Here is a 21,434-nt window from a genome sequence, read left to right on the forward strand (position 1 = left end):
GTATGCTAACTCTGTAGATCATCTAAGAAAGGATTATGCATATGGAATAATTTGTCAGCGGGTCTAAGGATTATTTATAGGATACCAAACCCTCCAATATTAAATTATTGTTTTTTAGGAGAACTTGTTCTTGTTCCATAATAATTTTTTGTATGCTAACTCTGTAGATCATCTAAGAAAGGATTATGCATATGGAATAATTTGTCAGCGGGTCTAAGGATTATTTATAGGATACCAAACCCTCCAATATTAAATTATTGTTTTTTAGGAGAACTTGTTCTTGTTCCATAATAATTTTTTGTATGCTAACTCTGTAGATCATCTAAGAAAGGATTATGCATATGGAATAATTTGTCAGCGGGTCTAAGGATTATTTATAGGATACCAAACCCTCCAATATTAAATTATTGTTTTTTAGGAGAACTTGTTCTTGTTCCATAATAATTTTTTGTATGCTAACTCTGTAGATCATCTAAGAAAGGATTATGCATATGGAATAATTTGTCAGCGGGTCTAAGGATTATTTATAGGATACCAAACCCTCCAATATTAAATTATTGTTTTTTAGGAGAACTTGTTCTTGTTCCATAATAATTTTTTGTATGCTAACTCTGTAGATCATCTAAGAAAGGATTATGCATATGGAATAATTTGTCAGCGGGTCTAAGGATTATTTATAGGATACCAAACCCTCCAATATTAAATTATTGTTTTTTAGGAGAACTTGTTCTTGTTCCATAATAATTTTTTGTATGCTAACTCTGTAGATCATCTAAGAAAGGATTATGCATATGGAATAATTTGTCAGCGGGTCTAAGGATTATTTATAGGATACCAAACCCTCCAATATTAAATTATTGTTTTTTAGGAGAACTTGTTCTTGTTCCATAATAATTTTTTGTATGCTAACTCTGTAGATCATCTAAGAAAGGATTATGCATATGGAATAATTTGTCAGCGGGTCTAAGGATTATTTATAGGATACCAAACCCTCCAATATTAAATTATTGTTTTTTAGGAGAACTTGTTCTTGTTCCATAATAATTTTTTGTATGCTAACTCTGTAGATCATCTAAGAAAGGATTATGCATATGGAATAATTTGTCAGCGGGTCTAAGGATTATTTATAGGATACCAAACCCTCCAATATTAAATTATTGTTTTTTAGGAGAACTTGTTCTTGTTCCATAATAATTTTTTGTATGCTAACTCTGTAGATCATCTAAGAAAGGATTATGCATATGGAATAATTTGTCAGCGGGTCTAAGGATTATTTATAGGATACCAAACCCTCCAATATTAAATTATTGTTTTTTAGGAGAACTTGTTCTTGTTCCATAATAATTTTTTGTATGCTAACTCTGTAGATCATCTAAGAAAGGATTATGCATATGGAATAATTTGTCAGCGGGTCTAAGGATTATTTATAGGATACCAAACCCTCCAATATTAAATTATTGTTTTTTAGGAGAACTTGTTCTTGTTCCATAATAATTTTTTGTATGCTAACTCTGTAGATCATCTAAGAAAGGATTATGCATATGGAATAATTTGTCAGCGGGTNCCCATAACTTTTTATGGGGGTGAGACCGCCACGAACTTTTTATAGTACAGTAGTGGGGGAGACCTCCTCTTTTGATCCCCCCCCACCCCCGAAAGGGGTTATCATCTAAACCTTTACCATTTTTCCTCATTAAGCTGAGGAAGTTTCTAGTAGATAGAAAATTAAAAATGAATTTTCACATTAATATCGCATATTAATCACTATTAGTAATTAAAAATGTCAAAGAAAAAATGATTAATGACAAACACAATACTCATACTCCAACCGAAAAAAATAAATAAATAAGACCACCACCTCAACCTCCTTCCCCTTGCAGAACAGATTAATTTGTAAAGTGTTGTTGTACCTATCTAAAAAATATTACTAATATACAGTACCTACATATAATGAGACGATATGATGTATCAAAATATTCTAGAGATATAGCTGTAGAAGACTGTGACATGTACCATTACCTAACTAATCGTAGCTACCTGTGTAATGTATTCTAGTCAGAAAAAAAAAAGAAAACAAATCATAAAAATGAAGAGGTATTTTTGGAAATACGACTATCACAAACTATTATATATAGATAGTGCAATCGATGTTTATAATTAAATAATTATAATAACCATGAGGCGAAAGAAAGTCAAAAACAAGACACAAATAATTACCCTACATGTAAGTACCTATAAATATAGTACATACAGGGTGATAGAACATATAGAACAAATCATAAAGAAATTCAACTGCAGATTTTAGTCTACACTTTAAATATCAACCATTTATAGTTATTAAGGAAACACAACAGGGTGTTAAATTTAAATAGTTCACCTTTACTAAACCTGTTCACCCCTCCGTGATGGTTTAGTTTTAAATATAATGTGAAACATACAATACAATACTTTGATAAAGTTACAATGTAGCGAAACAATTGCTGTTGCCTGCACAAGTATAAAAAATAATATTTTTGACTTTCTTTCGAATTCACCCTGTCGATGTCATGTACAAAAAATAATTATAATACGCACCGCGTTGCGGAACTGTGATACAGTAATCGTAGCATTCCTTTCCGAGACCTCTCTGTATTGTATGTTCATACATTTATATATACAGGGTGCATCTCAACAATGACAGAATTCTGACCTGATAGCTGATCACACTGCAGACCTTTCAATTTTATTAATGAGAAACTTGGTCACCCCGTATACAGGAAAATGTGAATTGTTCCAAAAATAATCTTTACGAACATCATAATCACTTTTGAACTCGATAAGCATCCACCCTATTTCCCAAACTAGGCGCAGTGTGATACGTTTTTTGAAATTACACAAGAACCTTAATTTTACGAATGAGAAAGTTTCATCCTATGTGTAAATATATTGATCTAATCAGCGTATTACCTAATTTTTATTCTTAGAGATAATATCCCAAACGGAAACTTTTGTTTTACTGATTGTTATTTGATAAAAAATTGTAAAATAGAGTAAACTCTATTAGCTTTATTTTTTGATTCAAACTACCTATTGTATATGTACATTGGTATATATGTATATAAGTATAGGTATATAATACATAAAAAATCATTAATGGTCTAATAAAATATTATTATTATTATTTATGCTGTTACCAAAGAAAAAGTAATATTTTTATCATTTTTTCGGCGCTTGAACATACATTCCACAAATGTATATTACGTATTGTAATTGTACTTGAAGCTACCAAGTATTTTTCATGTTTTTATTTTATTTCTTACTATCACGAAAACCTTTTACATATTTAATAAAGAGGGCAGGTTCAAAACTAAAATCATTTGTGTGTGTGGTACCGTTAAAGAAGTCAAAACTTTTTTTTTGTTTATATTAGGTACCTAAAATAAATTGGTTCAATATTAACCACAACCGAAATCTACTTTTCATTATTAATTAAAATAATCCCATTCAATTCAATTACTATTAACTTCCGTCCATATTAAGTTATGTTACATATTAATTAACTAAAATTATACAGATTGATTCAAATTCGACCATGGAGATCTCCTAAACGGTGGGATGAAGGCAAAGGCGAATAATAAAATGCAAAGTAGTGCGTACTAAGAATTGTAGAATATTCTTTTTGGTTTGTAATATATTTGGAAAAAAAATCAAAGTTTTCGATTTTCTTAAAACTCGAAATATTTCTGGTATAATTAGACCAATTTTTTATTGCAGTTTTTCAACTTTATGCAACGATGCCGTTGTCAACTATAAAATTTTAAGTACGGGCCTGGAATTCTAACTTTTTTTTTAAAAAAATTAGTAACGTCAAGAATTAGTATGTCATAAATATAGTGTCGACATAGTAAATTCTTTTCAAAAAAAAATGTAAAAATTCCAGGCCCGTACTTAAAATTTTAAAATTGGTGGAAAATCTGATGGCTCCGGTGCTAAAGTTGAAAAAACTGCAATAAGAACATAATTTCCATCTTTCAACAGGTCGTATTGTATCTAACTGTTGAACGTATCTTTTGGATTTAAAACATCCCCATGGTGAGCGCCGAATTTGAATCATTTTGAAAATAATTATTTTGGATTTTGTAATTCCAGAAGTAACAATTTTATAGATAGTGAGGACTGTGCCCCCTTAATTATAAGCAGTTGCTTTAATACGTATTTTTTTTAAGAACACTGTAAAGATATAACTCATATTCACCAAACCAACTACCAAATAATTTCCAAATAGAAAACATGCTTGTTAATATTTATGTAAAAAACGTACCTACCTACAATAAAGTTAAGTAAAATGTCCATTTCTATTTTTATTTACAAAAGCCAATTGGTTTAATGTAATTTATACGAGCATAGTATGTAATATAACTTCCCACAATTTTCCTATGAATTGACTGATATTTCTTACATTTCTTTCGAGTTAGAGAGAATTTAAGTTACGAAAAATCTCTGCTTTATTTACTTTTTAATTTTCGTTTTAAAGACAATATTACTGTTGTTAAGCCTAAAGTCAGACGTACTTCGTCTGTGATGCCTCTTCCTACTGTAAAAGTGACTTCAAATCGAGTTAAGGAGAAATTTTGAAGTTACTTCGCTAAAGTAAAGATAACGCTTTTACAAAAGTTACAAATATTTATAATGTAACAAGTAGTAAGTACCATTTATTTGGTATCTACTTTAAAGTCTCAAAAAACGTAAAGTCTAGTACACAATAAGAGTTGGTTTCAGAATATTAATACAGTTTTTGATCTGTCTTAATGGAAAAGATTAGAATGAAAGTACATTTATGCTCTCTTGAACATTTAAATTCATTTAAGTGCGACTAGAACAGTAACAGTTTACTACTGCTGGAAACTTTTTAGATACGCTGACTTCTATAACCCAATTTAAAATATCTGAAATTCCATGTTTTCCAAGATGTGAAAAATACAATATCTGTATGAAAATAACAATAAGAATTAATAAATAGTCTGCTTAAATGTTTTTCAACCTTCTACCCCATTTCAAGGGACTAACAAGAATAGCCACCCCCTTCCTCAACACGATTACGTATGAGGTTCTTGTTCGTATGCAGACATTAAAATACATATTATTTGATAATATCCCATTCTGCCTGAATGAGATACTAACATATGTGTATCACCAGCAAATAATAATTAAAAACGAAATATACTCCCTAGGCACATGTAGGGATAAGCAACCCTATTGTGTATTTAAGTAGGTATATGGTTCGATACATATTATACATAGGCAAATCTGCTGAAATAAAGAGTGTTCAACAAAATGCAACATGTAAGGTCTTTTGACTTCTTACTGAATGTTTAAATGTTGTATTTTGTTAAACATCTCATCATCTGTAAAAACTTGCTTACCAATATGGCGGACAGTTCCTGTATGTTCCTTTTGCAACTCGAAATAAATCGCGATCGTAGAGGCTCTGTTACAAAAAATGCGATCATTCGATACTGCATATCTCTAGTATGCCGCGTGTATACTGGTTTTTCTATTTTTTTTTGTCCAAAATATATGAAATCACCTACTTTTAATAACGTAACTTTACGGCGTATAAAACAACAGAGCCCAACTCCGAAAGTAAATGCATTAGCCAATCAGAATCTCGAATAGCTCTTCCACCATAGTCGAAAATGAAGTACATAGCGCCACCTACCTACGCTGACCGTACTCTATGATCACACATTTTAAGGTTATTTAAACTTCAAAAATTACAAAAATATACGAAAAAAGGATTTTTGAAGACTTACATCAAGAAAACAGTTGATAAATAAGTTATAATTTTATTTACATAACAAGTACACATCATTTTTTTACAAAAATAAGAATTGTTCAAGCAAATTCCAACCTATCCATACAAAGCTGCTTCGAAAACTAACTGTTCGACAGAATCTTCAGCAGTTTAATTGAAATGAAATACTAATTACATACATACGTCCTTTTTAATATTAATTACAGAACACAGACAAATAATAAGTGCATATCCGTTATAATTATGTACTTAAATCTAAACTGTTTCAATTTAATGTATAACATGAGAACGTAAATAAAAATACAAAGTCGAATAAGAAAGTGTTTTCTTGTGATATAATGTCCTTAAAAGTGCATCAGGCAATAAAGAGAGCATAAGTAGAGATTTAAGTCCCACTTCTTGCAAACCAGTTAAAAAACTATCTTAATTTTGGCCTTTTGTAGTCAATACAATAAATAAATCTCTGATTTTTTCGTTTATGTTATCTTTATATTTCAACAACAGTTACTTTCATTTTTATTTGGTAAATAAATTAAATAGTATAACAGTGAACATACATTCCACAAATGTATATTACGTATTGTAATTGTACTTGAAGATACCAAGTATTTTTCATGTTTTTATTTTATTTCTTACTATCACGAAAACCTTTTACATATTTAATAAAGAGGGCAGGTTCAAAACTAAAATCATTTGTGTGTGTGGTACCGTTAAAGAAGTCAAAACTTTTTTTTTGTTTATATTAGGTACCTNTTACATTAGTCTGGCTTCATACAAAATATACTTTTTAAAAAATAATTTTTTAGGGAGTATATTTTGCCTTTTATTAATCGATTAGTTAAAGCTGAAAGATTTTTCTTAAACGTTTTTGCTTTTAAACTTAAATGTCCTTTATTTTTTAATGTTGTAAATGTTTATAACAGATAACATTTCAAAATTAATTGAAGGGCTTTCAAGTAAAAGCAAAATGCCAGTTTTATAAAATTTTGTTTGTTTAATTTAGTTTAAATCCCTTTATTGTTTTATTTGTACTAATTTATGGCGACAAACTGATTTTATAAATCCTTTTTAGTAGAAATATCAAAAAAATGGATTTGAAAAGAATTGAGAGGTGAATACTCTATACAAGCATTCGATCTAATTATTCATTGGTATACGTATGAACTTGTACTTAATCACTAAATAATATCATTTCTACTGCCTACAGTAAGTTAATTAATTAACGCGCCGAATTAAAATTAATATTTTTGTAAAAGCGAGAGAGAGAGATCGTAACAGATTGCTTGCTTATATAAAAAAATAACGAAATTGCAAAGCAATTAGGTGAAAGATGGTTCGAGAAAATGACTAGAAAGTAATTAAAAAAAAAAAACTAAAGGGCAGAATAACAAAAAAAAAAACGTTAATCAATGGGTCATTAATTGTAACTGATCGATTAATTAATAATTAGATTTATTAATTACCCATCCAATTAATTATGACTGATCTGTTTGCGGCAGAACTGTCGGTTTCTCCTTCAGGAACGTATCAGACCTGGTGATCCTTGGCACAATACCATTACTACTGTCACCATCAGATCCTTTCTGAATCTCTCCGCTTTTCGTGTACGTGTTTTCTTCACTAGAACTGATACTTCCGTTGCACTTTGAAACACTTTGTTGTTGTGGGGCACTCACATCCTTCTTAATATTCACTTCGGGCCTTCTCCTACGCCTATCTTGAGTGGAAGCACTAACCTGGGCAGACGCGGCACGTGAAGAGGCCTTTCTCATCTCCTGGGACCCTCCTTGAATCTTCTTTTTCATAACAAGCTCCTTAACGGGTGGTTTATTATTACTATCTGCTGACGTTAATCGGCTTCGGGGGGCATAAAGACTCGTCCTGACAGGTCTAGTTTGCCCTTTGACCTCAGGCTTAGCTTTTGCAGAAGATTTGGGAAGGATTTTGCCAGTTTCTGTTACTGTATTGCCATTATGTCGCCTCTGATTGTTATTGTTATTGATTCCATGTCGATTTCCTGAAGAAGGTCTTATGGAAGGCTTTTCTGATGTAGGTCTACTTGTTCTGACCGAACTTCCAGTGGAAGTGACGCTCTGTTTCGAAGAGGAAGTCTTCAAGTTAGAACTTTTAGTAGCAGCCGCTTTAGCAGCGCTACTTTGTGTGGGTTTCGTTAGAGTGCTCGTTACTCGGGGTACATAGAGGCTTGTGGACATTTGAGGGGCTTTTGCGGCCAATAAGAGACTCCTGCGAATGCTAGAATTAATAGCACTCGTTAATTTTACATGTTCCGGGTTATAACGTTCAGGACTGTCGGTTTTTAATGATTTCGAAATACGTGAGGACCTTAAGGAGTTGAGTACTGGGGAACCGACCCTTACGGGGCGAGGTAACCGACTAAGTTCTTTTATACGGACCTTCAAGGCAGGATTCATTTTGCTCCACGCGTGGCATTGACCCACTCTACTCATTTGACGAGAAAGGCAATGCTCTAGATTTGTTTGTACTTTCTGGAGAAGTTCTTGAGTCTTCATGTTCCACGATTGGGTCTCCAAGAGCTTGGAGCATCTCTCGTAACTGTGACACGCGTGGTCGGGCCCCAAAGTCCTCACGGCTTCCACCATTTTCTCCTCAAGAGTCGACATATTCACGTTATGTTGATTATTCAAATCTGGTATGGCAGAAGAAGACAGAACTTCACAGAAATGCTGGGTGAGATAAAGTTGACAGGACATAGCTAGTTGCTTAACAAGTCGGTTGACAGGCTCTGCCCATCTGGCTCCCGGGATGTTCCCCAGGAGCTCTTCGCACTTTAAAATCGTCCCCAAAACTGTATCTGGATGCATGTGAACCACATGTTGTTTGTAACATTTTTCTTGGAGTTCTTTCGACAGAGCCACGAAGGCCCTTGTGGGCCAGATCCGTACAAAGTTTTGCGTAATCCAGCGCAAACATTTATGATAGAGATCCTCCAAGGTGTATGCTGCAGTGAGTGGGAGGATCTCCAGGACCCCCGTTGAACATCCCGAGCAAGGTTTGTGAAACGAGTGGCAATAACGCAACTGTAAACAAAATAATAACTAAAGAACAAATAAATAGAAAGAGGAACTATATTCACCTTAAGGGCATGAGCAGCTACTTCCTTAAGCCCTTCTAGTCCTAACATATCCGCCAAAGCAGCCAATTCCGCTAAATTAATACTTTCAGGGACATGAGCTGCTCCACTGTAGATGTGACACATGGCAAAATGTACGCTATCATACGAATAGCCCTAAAACAATAATAATTATGTAATTTAAAAAACAAATCTTAAGAATTTCTACTGACATGTAAAGGTATAACATTTCCAGTTGTTTCAAGACAATTTCCGCCCAAAACGGCGGCAAAATACTGGCAACGAGAGGACAAGATGCACTTGTGAGCCCTTAGACGATAAGTTCCAACCTCGATGGTAACATCTGGGCCGATTTCCTCCAGAAACATTCGCAATAAATCGGTGCCGAGCCTTTGGACGGAACGACCAGTTGTTTGAGAAATGCTTATGTCGCTAAAGCTACCAGAATCAGACAATTCGTAGGGTTCGGGCTCCGGTGGACGTGGAGGCGCGCTGCGATACGTCGCCGAACGGGAAAGAGAAAGGGGACTCTCGACCCAGGAACTTTCGGGAATGGAATGTACCATACAAGGACCCACAGTCAAGTCCAAACGAGGGAACTGCTTCTGCAGATCGGACAGTTTTACAAACTGAAAAATAATTAAACAGAAAAAGGCAATCTTTTAATTAAGTAAAGACACAGCGAAATGAGTCAAAATAAAACTAAACATCAGAGGAAATAAACTATAATATTGAATGAATGAAGATTTTTATATTACCTGTTCATTTTTTTGTTTCTTAACATCAATAAATAATTTCTTTTCATTAACAGGAAGCCTACATTCCTCTACTGTACCAGAGGATTTAGCACATTTAACATCACATTCTTTTATTATATTACTTGTGTTACTCAACGGGGGACTGTCCTCTTTATCATCAAGATTAGTTTCTTTAGTATTTGTTTCATATGAATCAGAACCATTCGAACTGCTGGTATCATCGCTTGTGTTAACATTATCAGCTGAAGTGTTACTGTTGTTTTTGCTGTTGTCCCCACTGCTACTGCTACTACTGTTATTTGCTAAGCCAAGAGAGCAGTTATTGTCATGTGAACATGTCGCTTTGTACTTGTCTGTTAAGCTCGTTAAAGAAGCTGTATCAGCACCATTATTCTTCTGTATATGCACTTGATTAAAACAACTGCTTTGTGGTAGATAATTTTGGGAAATGTTAACAGGCAAACTAGAGGTTGAAGATTTTCTACTGCTATTACTGTCTTTACTAATTAGAGAAGACTTAGAAGATGAAATTTCTTTCTCTTGTTTTGTTGTTTTCTCTAACAAATAAACAAATCAATAAACACTGACCAATTGTTTATAATCTTGTAAATGTTTACTATTTAAATTATGGTTAATAATGTTTATTCACTATAAGTGTTATTACAAATGTTTTTTGGTACTTACTCTTAGCTCTGTGTCTGTTGTAAAGGGAATCGGATAATTTACTGGGCATTTCTCTCTTAGGTTCTTTGAAATCAATTACCAATGAAAACAAGTTTTTCTGCTTCTCTTTTGTTTCCTTTATTGACGAGGGTGGTTCTTCTATAGTAGTTAGATCAACAAAAAAGCCTACTGGTGTTCGGTGAGATATTTCTGTGGTGTCACTCTCAACTTGCACTATCGAATTGAAGGGTGTTGCAGGCTCGTTTTCGACATGTGTTTCCACCGATGACGACGCATTTCCACAGAAAAGTGCTCTAGGATGGTCCATTTGTAACATGGAATATTGTTTAATGGAATTTTGAAAAATAAGCGAACCCTGACTTCGCTCATCGTTTGGTGGAATATCTTGGTCCGATTCGTCGCCTAGGGTGGAAGCATCTATAAAACAACTACTAAAAAGCTGCCTCTGCTGATTTTGCTGCTGTTTCTGTTCTTTTGTACGATGTCTACGTTCATCGTCACTTCCCAGCCCTGAATCCATATTATCCCAAATTATAGGTTACATTCAAACCATCCGCATATTTCTCAAGGAATGTGGAATTGTAACTGCCGTATTAGTTTTTTCCAAACATATTGATTGTTGAGCTTTCCTTATCGCTGATTCTCGACTTTCACACATGTTTATAAACGATTTACAAAACAAACCTTATCAAGGAAATTATTTGTTTTATTTTAGTATCACCATCACACACACACGCACACATCACTGTCATTTCATTCCCTTCCATAACATTATATACAGGGTGAGGAAAAAAAGATATACGTTCAGAACTTTCCAATAATTTAATTATTAATAATCTTATTTATTGATATATTAAGTCCTGATAAACGCAAAATAATTAAAAATTAGCCATTATAACAATCAGTACATTTTATTTTTAGTTAACAAGGTCTATCATTTTGCTTTTTAATGTTCATATATACAAGGTGTCTCTTTGCTGTTTTATACGGAGTATCCACTTATTAGAATTTTTTGAATCTCATTTTAAAATTATATGTCTTACTCCTTTTCAATAACTACATGTAAATCATCTTTAGACGTAATATACACTTAAAAACCCTTGACCAAAAATACAGGATATTGTAGGGGAACCACCCTGGCATGAGACACCTGATGTATAAATATATTAAAGAGAAGTAGTCGCAAAAAATGTAACATATTAATTCTCCATCCACCTATTTAAATCAACTCCAAAATGAGACCGAAGAGGGCCTTCCGCCCTTCCCTCCAGCTTTGTACCAGACTGTATGTTAGAGGGACTACTCACCCACCAGCATTTTATTTTTAAGTAAATACTGATTAATCTAAGACATTAACGATCAAGTAATTAGTGAAACTCATTAGTTACAAAAATCATGCGTTTATTCTGACTAAAACAAAATATGTTATATATTTTTGATGATACAAGTACAAAATTACTTTGATTAGGGTATTAAGGCTTATATATTAATTATCGGAGGTCACAAATCGTAACAAATTATAACATTAATAAGACAAACAATACAAAAAACACAAATACGTTGCGAGTCTATTAGAAGATTAAAAACTTTAATCAGAACTCGCTTTTAATTTTTATAAGTTCATCTAACTTCTTAATGACAACAGCCAAGTCAGCATTTTTAACGATTTTTATGTAGACTGTCCCTCGTAAGGTCAGGAAGGTCAACCAATCGGGAGCTTCTTTGGCTAACAGTCTTACATGTTCCTCTAAACCTTTTTTATTCAGAAACGAATGTATACTATTGTCCAAGCCTAAAAGGACAGTGTCAAAGGGTAAAACATTCTTCTTTTCTGCCACAAACAAGTTTCTTATAATTCTAGCAATTTCTGGTAACCTGGTGTACATTTGTAATTCTTTTTCTTTCGTTTCGCTCCTCGTTATTGTATCTAGCGCTTTAGCTGCTTGTCGTTGGCGTACTTTTTCTAAAAGAGCTTTTGGGATCCCTTTTAGGATTGAGTTGCTTTCTGTAACAGTTGCAACAGGCTTTGGACTATCTCCTTGTGCCTCTTTAAGTCTTTGCAATGCTCTTTCCATGCGAGTGTTGCAACTGAATAAAACTTTAGCTTTTTCCAAAACTTCTTGTCCACTTGTTAATTTTTCTTCTTTGGGAAGTTCCGGTAAAGGCGAAGGCTCGATGTCGGGGACTTTTTCTAGATCAAACAGGGGATGCCACCTTTTAATTACTTCACGGGGAATTTCCAGCGGGGGGTCTAGGGTTTGCAAGAACTCTGCATGGTAATCTTTTAATTTTTCAATTAGTATACTAAATAGTTTACGTCTTCTTTCAAGAATCAGTTCAGAAGTCATGAAGTCTCCATTAATGGAAGGTGTAACAGTTAGCTCCCAATTATTTGAGTTAAGGCCAGCCCCAAAGGATCTAATTTTGCACTTTTGAAAGTCAAAAGCTTCTGGATAGATCGTCTTTATTTGGGCTAAATGTTTTTCTGAAAAATTTCGTTTTAAAATCTTCTCTACAGCAGGCTTCAATTTATTGAATGTTATGGTTTCTTTTCTATTAAAAAGGAGCTGTGAAACGGTGTCTAAAGCACGAAAGATCTCAGCCAAGAAACGATATTTGTATGGGAGAGTCAAGGATTCCTTTGCTGGAGTTTCTAATGATTTTTTTCTTTCTGCTGTAAGCCCAGCCACACTGTGCTTTGTGGGACTTAATGATCCCAATATGTTGCGTTTGGCAGATGTACTGTTCTTTTTGGGGCTCAAATAAGCTTTTTCTGGCGACAGCACTTTTTGGGGGCTGTAAATATTAAGTCAAAATATAAATACATTCAATAAAAGAACAATAAACAAAATACCTTAAATTAACTTCCAAATTAATTGTTTGAAAGGTCTTTAATGAAGGTGATTTAAGAGCAGCAGTCTTTTTTTCTTGTTCTTCTAATTTTGAACTGGCTTCTTTAAAACGAGCTAGGGATTGTTTCAATTTGCTACATTTGGAACTGGTAACTATTTTCTGTCTAATTTCTTGCAGAGAAGGTTGACCTGCACTATTAATTTTATTTTGAAATATTGATGTAGACTTGGTAGGTGTGGAAGGTGGGGTGACATGTTTTACGGTTTCAAAGTCTTCAGGGTTTACTTTTGTGACTTCTTCCTGTTGCATTTGAGCCATTTTATTAAACATTTCCTGTATTCTAGACTGCTTTGGGAGTTCTTTTAATTTCCTATGTTTAGTTGGCATTTTTGCTGGCTTTGATTGAAGACACGTTTTCTTTGTAAGTCCTTCTTCCAAGTCTTCAGCCGTTTTTATTTTAATCTCACGTGTAACAATTTTAGGAGAAGAATCGATGTTTTTATCTGATGAAGAGATAACACTAATGGATTCATTATGAAGTTCCTTTAAGCACTTTAACTCAGTTTTTAATGAATTTTTGTCCAAGATTAAAACTTTTTTAGCACGACTCACTTTACTTTCTTCCAAAGCTGAGCGTTTCCTACTATTAAAATAAGTAGTAACAGAAGGCTGAGACATTTTTAAGAATAATGAAACACAAACAAAACCTTTTTTTTAATTTAAAGGACATTTAACTGACATTTAACCCAATTTGTTAACGGTTTCCCACCAATTTAAAAATATATGAACCTGAAGTGTATGCAACCAACATGACTTCCTTCTGTAATGACAATTGTGACCTTGAAAACAATTATAACCCAACTTTTTGTGATTGAATTAAGAAATTTGTTATAAACTATTATGGATGAAAATCGCAAAAATATTGTGGTGGTGGTTCTAGGAGATATAGGGAGAAGTCCTCGGATGCAGTATCATTCCTTATCGTTAGCTGAGCATGGGCACAAAGTTGATATCGTGGGCTATAAAGAAACCAAACCCTTAAGCCAGCTGGAATCAGCCCCCTTAGTCAGCTTGCACTATTTGCTGCCTTACCCCAACGTTCCTCTTCCAAGACTAATGAATTACCTTTTCAAAACATTGTGGCAAATCGTTACATTATTATTTGTTTTATTAATAATAAGGAAACCACATTTTGTATTGGTCCAAAATCCTCCTGCTGTTCCAGCTTTGTTGGTGTGCTGGTTTTATTCCTTTGTTTATAGTGCCAAGTATATTATTGATTGGCATAACTATGCATACAGTATTATGAGCTTAACTAATGGCCCTAATCATCCTCTAGTGAAATTGACTAAGAAAATTGAACAGTTTTGTGGAAGTAGAGCATCTGCTAATTTTTGTGTTACCAAAGCTATGAAAGATGACCTCATGATTTGGATCAATATAAAGTAAGTCGTAAATGTGAATAAGCTGGCATTATTTTAAGTAAGTTGTTTTTCTTTTTAGAGCCACAGTATTATATGACCGTCCTCCAGACATATTTAAACCAATTTCTTTAAAAGAGAAACATGAATTTTTTAGTAGAATTAGCACCGTTTACAATAACTTCTCATCAGAAATAGACTTTTTAACAGCATTTACAGAAGCAGATGAGTTAGGAAATATTAAACAAAATTCCAAAAGACCTGGATTAATTATTTCAAGCACAAGTTGGACAGAAGATGAAGATTTTTCAGTTCTTTTCAGTGCATTACAAAGTATAAAATACCAAATCATCTTAAAGTTTCCTGTTTTAAAAGTCTTATTGCATTCAATTTGTAGGCTATGAAAATAGTTGCAATGAGAATTCTAATTTACCCACACTGGTTTGCATTATAACAGGAAAAGGCCCATTGAAAGCGTTTTATAAAAATAAAATTGCAACAAACAATTTTAAAAAAGTAACATTTATAATGCCATGGTTAGAGTTCCAAGATTATTCCCTTATGTTGGCATCTGCTGATTTGGGGGTCTGTTTGCATAAAAGCTCAAGTGGTTTCGATTTACCAATGAAGGTTGTTGATATGTTTGGCTGTGGTTTACCAGTTTGTGCTATTGAATTTGCTTGGTAATTTATTTATTGATTTAAGCAATTGAACATTTTCTTTATAACATTTCGTTTTAGCATAAATGAATTGGTAGTTGATGGAAAAAACGGATTTACTTTTAAATCGTCGGATGACCTGTCTAAGATTTTCATTAATTGGTTTACTGATTTTCCAAATAGTCCTAAACAAAAGGAGTTAAATTATAAATTTAAATTAGAGCTTGAAACTTTTCAACAACTCAGATGGAAAGAAAATTGGGACCAAACAGTCTATCATGTTTTCAATTAAAAATATGGATGTATTATATTTTTCTAATACAATATTGTTGTCTAATAAAACATTACCTTACTCTTAATTTTAAATAAATCAGTAAAAAATGGAATGAAATCACTTATTTATTAGCAATTACATACTTACAAGTAATTAAGTATTCTTATTAGATAATATAAAAAAAGATTACACATTGTACTTTACTTCTACACTAACAAACGTTCAATTTCTGTTTGTATTGTCTGGATTTGTGGTTTAAGTTGTGAGCCTTCATTTACAGTAACACTGCAAGCTATAACTGGCCTGGAGACTCCACAGGCTCGTCCTAATGCTTGTTTTGACTTGACAAAAACATATGGTACATTTTTGTCTTCACAAAGTAAAGGGAGATGCAGTAAGATTTCTAATGGTTCAGCATCAGCTGCCATTACAATAAACTCTGCTATGCCACGGTTCAATGTTTTGGTAACTTCATTGGCCCCTTTTCTGAGTTGTTTATAATTCAGAGCTTGTTGTACAAGGTTTAATATCTTAGATGTCAATGATGCATCAGCCAGGGGATAAGCTTTAGGATTTACTTCTTCTGCCTGCAGTTATTAATACATATGGTTGTAAAATACATAAATATGGAAAAGGAAAATAAATTTAGTCTCTGCGTATGTATTAAAACGGACTTGTATTGACCACGCTGTCTCTGAACATGAGACGTTAAATGTACGTTTTTTAATATTTCTAACTAGCATGTTAAAATTATATCAGAATCTTCTTTACTTACCATTATTATCCTCTCGGCGAATAAAACGCTTCACGGAGGTATAAATTAGTTAATAAATTTATAAATACACGCTTTTCTCTGATGCGGCAAAGGAGGTTATGATGTTTCGTTTTTTGAGGTTACGTGAATTTATTTATTAATATTTTTTGGACCTGGAAGTTATGTTACCTTATGCTCAAGTGTCTTTTGTGTTGCCTATTTTAGATTTTACAGTTTGTTGTTGACATTTGTTGAGGTAGGTAATGATGTTTCTATTTAATTGTATGAAGAAAATAATTGCTGAACTACTTTAAATATATTATAAACAGTTGTTTTAAAAAGAAAAATATAATTGTTCGTTCTTTCGTACTCTTATAAATATTTAAAGTATTTGGACAGTGAGGGAAACTGTCATAAAGATGCCACTTCAATTGCAAGACCCTCTGTTTCAGGTTAGAATGATAAATTGTTATTTATTTACGTAAGTATTATTTTATTTAATATTTTGTAGAATGCAATCGAGCCTATGCAAGTGGATGCCCCACCTGAAGACAATGAAAACAATGAAGAAGAAAATTATGTTGTTGAAAATCCCACTTTAGATTTAGAGGCTTACGCTAACAGCTACACAGGCTTAGCAAAGCTCTACCGCCTTATGTATATCGTAGATCACTGTCCTTCCCTTCGTTTAGAAGCCCTGAAGATGGCAATATCTTATGTCATGACCACATACAATGTAGGTTTATATCAAGTGTTACATCAAAAACTTGCAGAACTGACAAGTTGTTCTGGGTTACCAGATGTGGCATCCCAATCCACGTCACAAGACATACCTACAATTGATCAGTCTTGGATGGAGACCATGTCCAAGAAAGCAGCCCATAAGCTAGAGAAATTAGATAATGATTTAAAAAACTACAAATCAAATTCTATAAAGGAGAGCATAAGAAGAGGTCATGATGATCTGGGTGATCATTATTTGGACTGTGGGGACCTTTCAAGTGCCTTAAAATGCTACTCAAGGGCTAGAGATTATTGCACCAGTGGCAAGCACGTAATCAACATGTGCTTGAACGTAATTAAAGTGTCAGTATATTTGCAAAATTGGTCTCATGTATTGAGCTATGTCTCCAAGGCAGAAAGTACCCCTGACTTTACAGAATCAACAGCCAAAGATTCCAACCAAGTTATTCTAACTAAATTGAAATGTGCTGCAGGATTGGCAGAGTTAGCAACAAGACAATACAAATCTGCAGCCAAACACTTCTTGCTAGCTAATTTAGACCATTGCGATTTCCCAGAGCTCTTGTCTCCTAATAACGTGGCTATGTACGGAGGCCTGTGCGCCCTTGCAACCTTTGATAGACATGAATTACAAAAGAAAGTAATTTTTAGTAGCTCATTTAAGTTGTTTTTAGAATTGGAACCACAGCTACGAGACATTATCTTTAAGTTCTATGAATCAAAATATGCCTCCTGCCTGAAACTGTTGGATGAAATTAAAGACAACTTATTGCTAGACATGTACATTGCGCCACACATCAATACCTTGTACACTCAGATCAGAAATCGAGCATTGATTCAATACTTTAGTCCGTATCTGTCTGCAGATATGCATAAAATGGCTTCAGCTTTCAACAGAACTGTTACTGCTTTAGAAGATGAGCTTATGCAGCTTATTTTAGATGGACAGATACAGGCAAGGATAGATTCACACAATAAAATTCTTTTTGCTAAAGATGTGGATCAGAGAAGCACCACTTTTGAAAAGAGCCTTCAAATGGGCAAAGAATACCAGAGAAGAACTAGAATGCTTATACTGAGAGCAGCAGTATTGAAAAGTAAAATTCAAGTGAGGGTAAGTTCCCTTATTTTGTCTGTGTGTATATCTTTTTAAGTTTTATCATTTTTTAGAGCCCTAGAAGGGGAGAAGCTGCAGGACAAACTGAAGAAATCACTATTGCTCCTGGTACTAGCTCTAGTTTGCCTGTGTTTTGAAGTTCTCTAGTTTAATTTTTCTTTCTATAATTTATAATAAATCAGATTACTTAAAAAGGACAATTTTATTTATAAAAACACTTTACTGACTGTTTAGTGTAGTTTCAAATACCCAAGAGACACAGCATTTAAAATGTTAAAGGCCTTTTTATGCCTTTACTTTTAAATAATATTAGTGCAACTGTTAATACAATTCTAGTCTTAAATTTGTTGTGCATGAAATTGAAAAAATTAACTGTTTCTGCTAACAAGAACTGACATTGTTTTCCTGGTATTTCTAAATAATTTACCTTATTTTAAGTTTCTCTTTACAATAAATAAGCAAAAAATTACCAAAAAAAGGCAGCTTTATTTACGAAAATACTTACATAACATTTGATCATTAAACAGCAAACTACATTATGAAAACTTATTTTTAATAATCTTGAGATTGAGTTTTAACTTGTTTGGCTGCAGTGGTGGTAGAACCCGTCTTTTTAGGTAACAGTACTGCCTGAATGTTGGGTAATACTCCACCTTGAGCAATGGTAACACCTGATAGAAGTTTATTCAGTTCTTCGTCATTTCTTACTGCTAATTGTAAATGGCGTGGTCCTATTCTGGTCTTCTTGTTGTCCCTGCAAGCATTTCCAGCCAATTCTAATACTTCTGCTGCTAGATACTCTAAAACAGCCGCTAAATAGACGGGGGCCCCACCGCCAATACGTTCTGCATAATTTCCTTTACGAAGAAGTCGATGAATTCTTCCTACTGGAAATTGTAATCCTGCTCTATTCGATCGGGTCTTCTGCTTGCCTTTAGATTTTCCACCTTTTCCCCGTCCTGACATTTTTATAATTAATTTATTTAAACAATTTCAACAGAAACTCAACAAACAAAACAATTATAACGAGAAGTTATGAGAAAACAGCCATAGACACCAAATGGCGCGAAAAACAAGCTGGATATCATAGATATCCCATATCAAATGATGATAATCTATGATAATAATCAATGGTTGACATACTTCTCTGGCATAACCCTAGACTAGAAAACCTTCAAAATTTAACGGTAAATCNAAATATTTTTAAATAGTTTTCAGTATATGCAACCGTTTCAACTGCTGCAATACAAATTCTGGGAGTTGCCTATACGGACCTCCATAAATTTCAAAATTAAGAATTAAAATCGAGCAAATGTTTGAAATTTTGATTTAATGTATATGAGAAAACAGCCATAGACACCAAATGGCGCGAAAAACAAGCTGGATATCATAGATATCCCATATCAAATGATGATAATCTATGATAATAATCAATGGTTGACATACTTCTCTGGCATAACCCTAGACTAGAAAACCTTCAAAATTTAACGGTAAATCAATGGTAAATAATGACCTATGATATTATCCATAGATAATATATTATCTATGCTTATGATAATGACATAACCTTAGAAATACGAATAATTTGGAAATAAAAGGAAAATGGTCCTCAACAGCAATAGTGATAATTCACAAATTATTCTTGCAACGGGAGGTTACGATCATACAATAAAAATATGGCAAACACATACAGGTATTTGCCAGAGAACGATGCAACATGCAGAGTCCCAAGTGAATGCTTTAGAAATCACCCCCAATAAGCAGTTACTCGCAGCCACAGGATATCAGCGGATTCGTATGTACGACTTAACTTCAAATAACCCCAATCCTGTTATTAATTACGAGGGTTTGTCAAAGAATGTTACTAGTGTTGGCTTCCAAGAGGATTGTAAATGGATGTTTACTGGCGGAGAAGACTGCAGTGCTCGTATATGGGACTATAGGGCGAAAACACACAGAAACGCAGCAAAAATATTTCAAACATCAGCTCCTGTAACATCAGTTTGTCTTCATCCTAACCAAGTGGAACTGTTGGTGGCAGACCAAAGTGGTGTTTTACATTTGTGGGACTTAAGAACTGACCATAATGAACAATTTATACCAGACGGTGAAACGATGATTTTAGACGTTGATGTTGATGCAAGTGGTAATTTTATGGCAGCAGTTAATTCTAAGGGAAGATGCTATATTTGGAGTCTTACTCCTGCAAAGGATGGAGAGCCCAGCAAAACAAGTCCTAAGACCAAGTTTGACGCTCACAAACGTCACGCTTTAAAGTGTAAATTTAGTCCTGATTCCAATCTACTTGTAACAACATCATCAGATCAAACTGCAAGGATTTGGAAAACCAGCGACTTTTCCTTGCAACAGGAATTGAAACATGACAACCAGAGGTGGGTTTGGGATGCAGCTTTCAGTTCTGATTCCCAATATGTTTTCACTGCATCATCTGATGGCTATGCAAAGCTTTGGAATGTGAAAACTGGAGCAATGGAAAGGGAATATGCTGGACATCAAAAAGCTGTAATTACCATGGCATTTAAAGATGCTGCTGTCTGAAGAGATTGTTTGGAAAAGATTGCCTGGAAAAGATTAAAATATGTTTTTAAAATCGAATTTTAGAATGCCGTATTCTTGGGTCTCTTTGTAATAATGTGAGCTGTAGTAAAAAGAAAACAATAAGACAAAGCAACACAACATAAAACAGTACAATAGAGAGTGATATATTTAATTTATTTTGAAAATACATTAATAAAAATTGTACTGTATTCTAATGTTGTTACTGTTTAGTTTGTTATTTATTCATTTTGAAAGAAAAGAAAAAAAGTTTTGTAAAAGAACTACATTTTTTTAATATTATTACAGTTGAGTTTAGTGGTATTTATTCATTTTAAAATAAAAGATAATTAGTGAGCTAATCTCTGTTTTATTTCTTATAGACATATACAATAATATCATGAAAAACAATAATTCTTATTTAATAACAGCTTTATAATTAAGAAAAATATTTTTAAATAGTTTTCAGTATATGCAACCGTTTCAACTGCTGCAATACAAATTCTGGGAGTTGCCTATACGGACCTCCATAAATTTCAAAATTAAGAATTAAAATCGAGCAAATATTTGAAATTTTGATTTAATGTATAATGTTTATTTATATTATTAGTTATTAACAAATGGTTAAGTATATTTCTTGCAAAAATTGTTGAATTTTCGAAAAACCACCGAAATTCATTAATAGTAATTTAGATCATGAAAAACAAT

General features: G+C 33.3%; 7 protein-coding genes and 1 long non-coding RNA gene across 9 annotated transcripts in view; 3 read left to right on the plus strand and 5 right to left on the minus strand.

The window, feature by feature from the left end:
• LOC108737184 overlaps nucleotides 1–5,596 on the minus strand; it is an 82,823-nt gene extending 77,227 nt beyond the window's left edge. The window contains exon 1 of the long non-coding RNA XR_001937828.2: nucleotides 5,403–5,596. This is a non-coding gene — a long non-coding RNA (uncharacterized LOC108737184). The remainder of the gene's footprint in view (nucleotides 1–5,402) is intronic.
• A 958-nt stretch (nucleotides 5,597–6,554) lies between these two features.
• Nucleotides 6,555–11,081, minus strand: LOC108737198. 2 transcript variants are annotated; one of them, XM_018469918.1, is made up of 6 exons: nucleotides 10,349–11,081; nucleotides 9,665–10,221; nucleotides 9,119–9,535; nucleotides 8,910–9,062; nucleotides 8,209–8,853; nucleotides 7,850–8,047 (listed from the first exon to the last, which is right to left on the minus strand). In XM_018469918.1, the coding sequence occupies exons 1-6, from the start codon at nucleotides 10,866–10,868 to the stop codon at nucleotides 7,946–7,948; spliced, it is 2,394 nt and encodes a 797-aa protein (XP_018325420.1). In that variant the 5' UTR covers nucleotides 10,869–11,081; the 3' UTR covers nucleotides 7,850–7,945. The 2 variants fall into 2 exon arrangements, with proteins under 2 accessions (XP_018325418.1, XP_018325420.1); XM_018469916.2 differs by having other exon boundaries at nucleotides 6,555–8,853.
• Nucleotides 11,082–11,748: 667 nt separating this feature from the next.
• Nucleotides 11,749–13,962, minus strand: LOC108737174 (DNA replication factor Cdt1). The gene is made up of 2 exons (XM_018469886.2): nucleotides 13,203–13,962; nucleotides 11,749–13,144 (listed from the first exon to the last, which is right to left on the minus strand). Exons 1-2 carry the CDS (start codon nucleotides 13,877–13,879, stop codon nucleotides 11,941–11,943), a joined length of 1,881 nt encoding a protein of 626 aa, XP_018325388.1. The 5' UTR covers nucleotides 13,880–13,962; the 3' UTR covers nucleotides 11,749–11,940.
• A 74-nt stretch (nucleotides 13,963–14,036) lies between these two features.
• Nucleotides 14,037–15,661, plus strand: LOC108737176 (chitobiosyldiphosphodolichol beta-mannosyltransferase). The gene is made up of 4 exons (XM_018469888.2): nucleotides 14,037–14,646; nucleotides 14,705–14,955; nucleotides 15,020–15,305; nucleotides 15,363–15,661. The coding sequence occupies exons 1-4, from the start codon at nucleotides 14,102–14,104 to the stop codon at nucleotides 15,571–15,573; spliced, it is 1,293 nt and encodes a 430-aa protein (XP_018325390.1). The 5' UTR covers nucleotides 14,037–14,101; the 3' UTR covers nucleotides 15,574–15,661.
• Nucleotides 15,662–15,667: 6 nt separating this feature from the next.
• On the minus strand, nucleotides 15,668–16,444 carry LOC108737177 (NHP2-like protein 1). The gene is made up of 2 exons (XM_018469889.2): nucleotides 16,331–16,444; nucleotides 15,668–16,142 (listed from the first exon to the last, which is right to left on the minus strand). Exons 1-2 carry the CDS (start codon nucleotides 16,331–16,333, stop codon nucleotides 15,762–15,764), a joined length of 384 nt encoding a protein of 127 aa, XP_018325391.1. The 5' UTR covers nucleotides 16,334–16,444; the 3' UTR covers nucleotides 15,668–15,761.
• Nucleotides 16,445–16,567: 123 nt separating this feature from the next.
• LOC108737175 (COP9 signalosome complex subunit 1) lies at nucleotides 16,568–18,358 on the plus strand. The gene is made up of 3 exons (XM_018469887.2): nucleotides 16,568–16,761; nucleotides 16,821–18,167; nucleotides 18,224–18,358. Exons 1-3 carry the CDS (start codon nucleotides 16,729–16,731, stop codon nucleotides 18,305–18,307), a joined length of 1,464 nt encoding a protein of 487 aa, XP_018325389.1. The 5' UTR covers nucleotides 16,568–16,728; the 3' UTR covers nucleotides 18,308–18,358.
• Nucleotides 18,359–18,636: 278 nt separating this feature from the next.
• Nucleotides 18,637–19,252, minus strand: LOC108737095 (histone H2A). The gene has a single exon (XM_018469767.2). The coding sequence runs from the start codon at nucleotides 19,134–19,136 to the stop codon at nucleotides 18,723–18,725; it is 414 nt and encodes a 137-aa protein (XP_018325269.1). The 5' UTR covers nucleotides 19,137–19,252; the 3' UTR covers nucleotides 18,637–18,722.
• Nucleotides 19,253–19,617: 365 nt separating this feature from the next.
• On the plus strand, nucleotides 19,618–21,027 carry LOC108737098 (target of rapamycin complex subunit lst8). The gene has a single exon (XM_018469770.2). The coding sequence runs from the start codon at nucleotides 19,773–19,775 to the stop codon at nucleotides 20,727–20,729; it is 957 nt and encodes a 318-aa protein (XP_018325272.1). The 5' UTR covers nucleotides 19,618–19,772; the 3' UTR covers nucleotides 20,730–21,027.
• The last annotated feature ends 407 nt before the right edge of the window (nucleotides 21,028–21,434 follow it).

Source organism: Agrilus planipennis, unplaced genomic scaffold (genome assembly GCF_000699045.2).
Source record: "Agrilus planipennis isolate EAB-ADULT unplaced genomic scaffold, Apla_2.0 scaffold104, whole genome shotgun sequence".
Classification (NCBI taxonomy): domain Eukaryota; kingdom Metazoa; phylum Arthropoda; class Insecta; order Coleoptera; family Buprestidae; genus Agrilus; species Agrilus planipennis.

What these genes read in the sequence shown, in the direction of transcription:
- LOC108737174 (XM_018469886.2), bottom strand. Translation starts at nt 13,879, where the DNA reads ATGTCTCAGCCTTCTGTTACTACTTATTTTAATAGTAGGAAACGCTCA. An exon ending in AATTTGGAAGTTAATTTAAG is followed by an intron (nt 13,145 to 13,202) that starts GTATTTTGTTTA and finishes TAATATTTACAG; the next exon opens with CCCCCAAAAAGTGCTGTCGC.
- LOC108737098 (XM_018469770.2), top strand. Translation starts at nt 19,773, where the DNA reads ATGGTCCTCAACAGCAATAGTGATAATTCACAAATTATTCTTGCAACG.
- LOC108737095 (XM_018469767.2), bottom strand. Translation starts at nt 19,136, where the DNA reads ATGTCAGGACGGGGAAAAGGTGGAAAATCTAAAGGCAAGCAGAAGACC.
- LOC108737175 (XM_018469887.2), top strand. Translation starts at nt 16,729, where the DNA reads ATGCCACTTCAATTGCAAGACCCTCTGTTTCAG. An exon ending in TGCAAGACCCTCTGTTTCAG is followed by an intron (nt 16,762 to 16,820) that starts GTTAGAATGATA and finishes AATATTTTGTAG; the next exon opens with AATGCAATCGAGCCTATGCA. An exon ending in AAAGTAAAATTCAAGTGAGG is followed by an intron (nt 18,168 to 18,223) that starts GTAAGTTCCCTT and finishes ATCATTTTTTAG; the next exon opens with AGCCCTAGAAGGGGAGAAGC.
- LOC108737198 (XM_018469916.2), bottom strand. Translation starts at nt 10,868, where the DNA reads ATGGATTCAGGGCTGGGAAGTGACGATGAACGTAGACATCGTACAAAA. An exon ending in AGAAACAAAAAAATGAACAG is followed by an intron (nt 9,536 to 9,664) that starts GTAATATAAAAA and finishes ATTATTTTTCAG; the next exon opens with TTTGTAAAACTGTCCGATCT. An exon ending in GAAATGTTATACCTTTACAT is followed by an intron (nt 9,063 to 9,118) that starts GTCAGTAGAAAT and finishes TTATTGTTTTAG; the next exon opens with GGCTATTCGTATGATAGCGT.
- LOC108737176 (XM_018469888.2), top strand. Translation starts at nt 14,102, where the DNA reads ATGGATGAAAATCGCAAAAATATTGTGGTGGTGGTTCTAGGAGATATA. An exon ending in ATGATTTGGATCAATATAAA is followed by an intron (nt 14,647 to 14,704) that starts GTAAGTCGTAAA and finishes TTTTCTTTTTAG; the next exon opens with AGCCACAGTATTATATGACC. An exon ending in TGTGCTATTGAATTTGCTTG is followed by an intron (nt 15,306 to 15,362) that starts GTAATTTATTTA and finishes ATTTCGTTTTAG; the next exon opens with CATAAATGAATTGGTAGTTG.